General features: G+C 46.6%; 1 protein-coding gene across 1 annotated transcript in view; it reads left to right on the top strand.

Annotated features, from left to right (window-relative positions):
* cacng8b (calcium channel, voltage-dependent, gamma subunit 8b) overlaps positions 1-4,171 on the top strand; it is a 28,642-nt gene extending 24,471 nt beyond the window's left edge. The window contains 3 exon segments of the mRNA XM_070443858.1: positions 1,106-1,157; positions 1,159-1,235; positions 1,577-4,171. Coding sequence (XP_070299959.1) covers positions 1,106-1,157; positions 1,159-1,235; positions 1,577-2,391 — 944 coding nt within the window. The 3' untranslated portion in view covers positions 2,392-4,171.
* The last annotated feature ends 278 nt before the right edge of the window (positions 4,172-4,449 follow it).

The raw sequence follows: 4,449 nt of genomic DNA on the forward strand, positions 1-4,449 counted from the left end.
ACGCATGTTAGTGTTTGTATGAAGTCGAGGGATAATGTGCTGCCCTAGTTCACGGGTGTTCCTCCAGGCCACACCTGTGTGGGTGTTCCTCCAGGCCACACCTGTGTGGGTGTTCCTCCAGGCCACACCTGTGTCGGTGTTCCTCCAGGCCACACCTGTGTGGGTGTCCTCCAGGCCACACCTGTGTGGGTGTTCCTCCAGGCCACACCTGTGTGGGTGTTCCTCCAGGCCACACCTGTGTGGGTGTTCCTCCAGGCCACACCTGGGTGGGTGTTCCTCCAGGCCACACCTGTGTGGGTGTCCTCCAGGCCACACCTGTGTGGGGTGTCCGTGCCGCACTATGTGTTGCCCGCCCCACAATGCAGCAGGAGAAGACTGTGTACTGTTGCTATGTAGCCTCGGCATTTGGCTGGCATTTACTTTTGGCATTCTGTTCTCTGGCTTGTCCTAGATGGAGAAGTGTGATGTGTTGTGTGTGTGTGGTGTGTGTGTGTGTGTTGTGTGTGTGTTGTGTGTGTGTGTGTGTGTGTGTGTGTTGTGTGTGTGTGTGTGTGTGTGTTGTGTGTGTGGGTGGTTGTGTGTGTGTGTGTGTGTGTGTGTTGTGGTGTGTGTGTGTGTGTGTGTGTGTGTGTGTGTGTGTGTGTGTGTTGTGTGTGGTCCTGGGGGTATCAGAGTTGATGCCTCTTGGGAAAGAGCTGATACAATTAAACACTCACTAGCTTGGCCACATGGTAATTCATTTGCTCACAGCAGAATACAGCTGTTTATTTCTCATCCTCTCCTCTGATTCTATCTGCTACTTTGACCTTTTCCCTTCCCCTCCCTCTCTCTTTATCACCAACTTCCTCTCTCTTATTCTCTCTTCTCTCCTCTTCTCTCTCTTTATCACCAAACTTTCTCCTCTCTTATTCTCTCTCTCTCTCTCTCTCTTCCTACTTACTTGTTCTCTGTCACTTCCCTCCATCTCTCTATCACCCACTCCTCTCTCTCTTCTTCTCCTCTCTCTTCCTCTCTCCTCTCTTCTCTCTCTTCTTTTCTCACTTACTTGTTCTCTGTCACTTTCCCCTCACTCTCCCGTCTCTCTCCTGTCCCTCTCTCTCTGTAGGTATGGTCAGGGCTTCCAACATCTTCCCTATCCTCAGTTCTATCCTGCTGTTGAGGAGGGGTGTGTATCGGTCTCAGTCGCTTTCATAAGCACAAGAGGAACATCGTCCTGGAGCAGGCATTCTCTTGTGGCTGCAGGTGCACTAACTAACTCCTGTCAGCTGTCTGTGTTTGTGTCTGTGTCTGTGATTATTTCTGTGTCTTTATGTGTCTATCTAAGTCTCTTAGTATGTATACATATGTTTATGTTCTGTTGATGTAAAGTCATGTCTTTCCTCTTGCTCTCCTGCTCTGGATAACATGACAGAGAGAGAGAGAGAGAGAGTGTGCGTGTGTGCGTGTGCGCGCATGTGTGTGTCTGTGTGTCTATGTGTCTATGTGTGCATGTGTATCCTCCCCTGTGTGTATGTGTGTTTGTGTGTATGTGTGTGTGCGTGCGTGCGTGTCCTCATCTATCCCCTGTCTCCCCCAGGTCTGAGCAACATCATCGGTGTGATCGTGTACATCTCTGCAGCGCTGGGAGACATCTCCCCTAAGAAGGACGAGGACAAGAAGTGGCAGTACAGCTACGGCTGGTCCTTCTACTTCGGAGGCCTGTCCTTCATCATGGCTGAGATGGTGGGCGTTCTGGCCGTCAACATCTACATCGAAAAGAACAAGGAGCTTCGCTGCCGCTCGCGCACTGACATCTTCAAGGGGACCACGCACGCCATGCTCCGCCTACCCAGCTACCGCTTCCGCCGTCGCTCCCGCTCCTCATCCCGCTCTACTGACCCCTCACGCTCCCGAGACCCCTCGCCGGTGGGGGGAGGCGGGGGGAAGAACTTTGGCCTGCCCCCCTCGGCCATGCTCTCCCAGGGGCCCATGTCTGTGGCCACGCTGCCCAACCCTCACTCTCGCTCCCACACCACCCTGGCGGGGGGYGACATCTCCCTCTACACTCTGTCCCGCGACCCCAAGCTGGCTGGCCTGCCCCCCATGTACGGCACTGTGGACCGCGCCACCCTCTACCAGCTCCACAACTGCTTCCCCAAGGACGGGGGAGGAGGGGGAGGAGGGGGTGTGATGATGAGCGGCACRCTGCCCTCTCTGAAGTCCCACAACCCCTCGCTRTCCCAGAATTCCTCCAACTCCAACGCACCCATGGGCAACTCGGTGGGCTCGGGGCCCCCACCCTTCTCCTCGTCCACGGTGGAGAGAGAACGAGGGATGGGAACGCTGGACAGGCTAAAGGGAGATAGAGAGAGCAACTCCAATACSCTCAACAGGAAGACAACACCCGTGTAGAGAGGAGGGGAGGGGGAGAGAGGGAGGGAAGAGAGAGAGAGATATATAGAGAGGGGGATTGGGATAAAGGAGTATTAAGGGGTATTGAGATAAAGGAATGGAGAGGAGAGAGAGAATCTTTTTCACTGTTATTAGTCTACAGTATCTCACTGAGAAACAACAGAAAACAAGTAATAACAGAACGTGATAATTACAACAATAATGAACTTTMACAACAAAACTATTTTACTATTTTAACGCACTAGAAATKAWTTATTTTGTTAATGATCCAACGCGATTAAYCTTGGGCTACTATTTTAAACAATCCACTTTCTTTAGTGCAATACTAACTCTGATTTAACAAGATCATATTTGACGTCAWTTGTTGTTGTGATTATTATTAGCGTTATTACGAGCTAGCTCTGTTTGCAATGCTATCGTTTTAGAATGATGATATGATTTGTATAATTTTCACTCTGATTTTGGATCCTGGCGACGTTTACTGTGAATTTCYTAAACACAGACACGCTGGTATGATCAGTGTAACTGTCATTGGTGTCAAGCATGAGTKTATACAACGTATGAGAAGATGAGTGTGTATTATGATTTATATGATTTCATTATATTCTAATAATAATAATAATATATAATGTATTATTATTACTATTCCTACAACTTGTTCTTTGGTGGAGTTCAGGTCATTTATTTTTACGTCTATTTTGATTTTCTACCCCTTGGTTCCAACACACAGTTAAGTTGTGTGAATACTGTACATTGTCTTCCAATATTGTAACTGAAGGCTACAATAAGTGAGTGACTGAGGCAACTGAGCAACTTCAGTGTTATTCTGAGTCTGTTTTCTATGGGCCTATGTTAGTCTGAGTTCCATTCTAATCAATGTTAGCAGTAGTCGTAGCTGTAGTCATGTTGAAGATGTTTGTTTTCTGGGCATTAACAGAAACCTCTGTCTTGAGGAGAGAAGAAGAGAAACTGATATATTTGWACAGAGAAAACAGGTGAAGCTTGTCACCTGGAGAGAAGAAGAGAAACATTTATTCATTATTTTCTACAAGCAAGAGACCCAAAATTATTCTCTAGAACAGACACAACAGACATGCTATCCATCCATTATTAACATGAAATTGACAATGAAAAATGTCAATTAAATAAATGTGGGGATGGAGGTGGGGGGGTTAAAATACACTATAGAGAACTTTTGAAATTAAACATGTACATTGTAATTAACGCATACCTATATTTGCAAACTCTATAGATACTTTCTTTAGGAACTCTGGTATGAAAACAGGGTGTGTATTTTGGGAAGGCGAGGGGAGGGTGATGCGTTTTTGATCCTCTGTATGGTACAGGCTACTCCCCAGTTCTCATGGGGTGCGCTGCCTCTCCCACCCTGCCCTGCTCTGCCCTAGCTGTTTTGGGCATGTCTTCTCCTCTGTCACATGACCCATGACAGAATCACCATGGAGACGAACATCCGAACCCCACCCCAAAAGAAAAACTCTCACTGTGCTTCCCACGTGACCCTTGAACTTTGACCTTTTGACCCCTTCTGTTTATGTTGATGAGAATGTATACACGTGTAAACACTCTCCTGCACCTCATTTATTGTCTGGAGTGATGGCAGAACTGGGATGGACACTGTTGGACACCCCGCTACATTACAGACTGGGGAAAGGAAATGAAACCACCTGACGCTTCCACATTCTTTTCAAATTGAGTTCTCCTTTTTTATTTCATTTGAGAGAAAAAGAATAAGGTGACAAAACTGCACACAGATAGCATTTAAGTGCGAATGGAAATGGATACTGTAGTTGAGAATAGATATATATAGAACAAGAAATAATTATGGGTTATATCTAAATGTGTGATAAACTCAAACACTGTATTGCACGAAGTTTATATAAAAACACAATAACGACCGATTTACAGACTGATTATTTTTTCTTTAAAGGAATGACATCATGAGAGGATCAAGGGATTTTAATTTCACCCTTTATTTAACCAGGTAGGCTAGGTGAGAACAAGTTATCATTACAACTGCCGACCGACTGGCACAGATTA

This window comes from Salvelinus sp. IW2-2015, linkage group LG6.1 (genome assembly GCF_002910315.2).
Source record: "Salvelinus sp. IW2-2015 linkage group LG6.1, ASM291031v2, whole genome shotgun sequence".
Lineage (NCBI taxonomy): Eukaryota > Metazoa > Chordata > Actinopteri > Salmoniformes > Salmonidae > Salvelinus > Salvelinus sp. IW2-2015.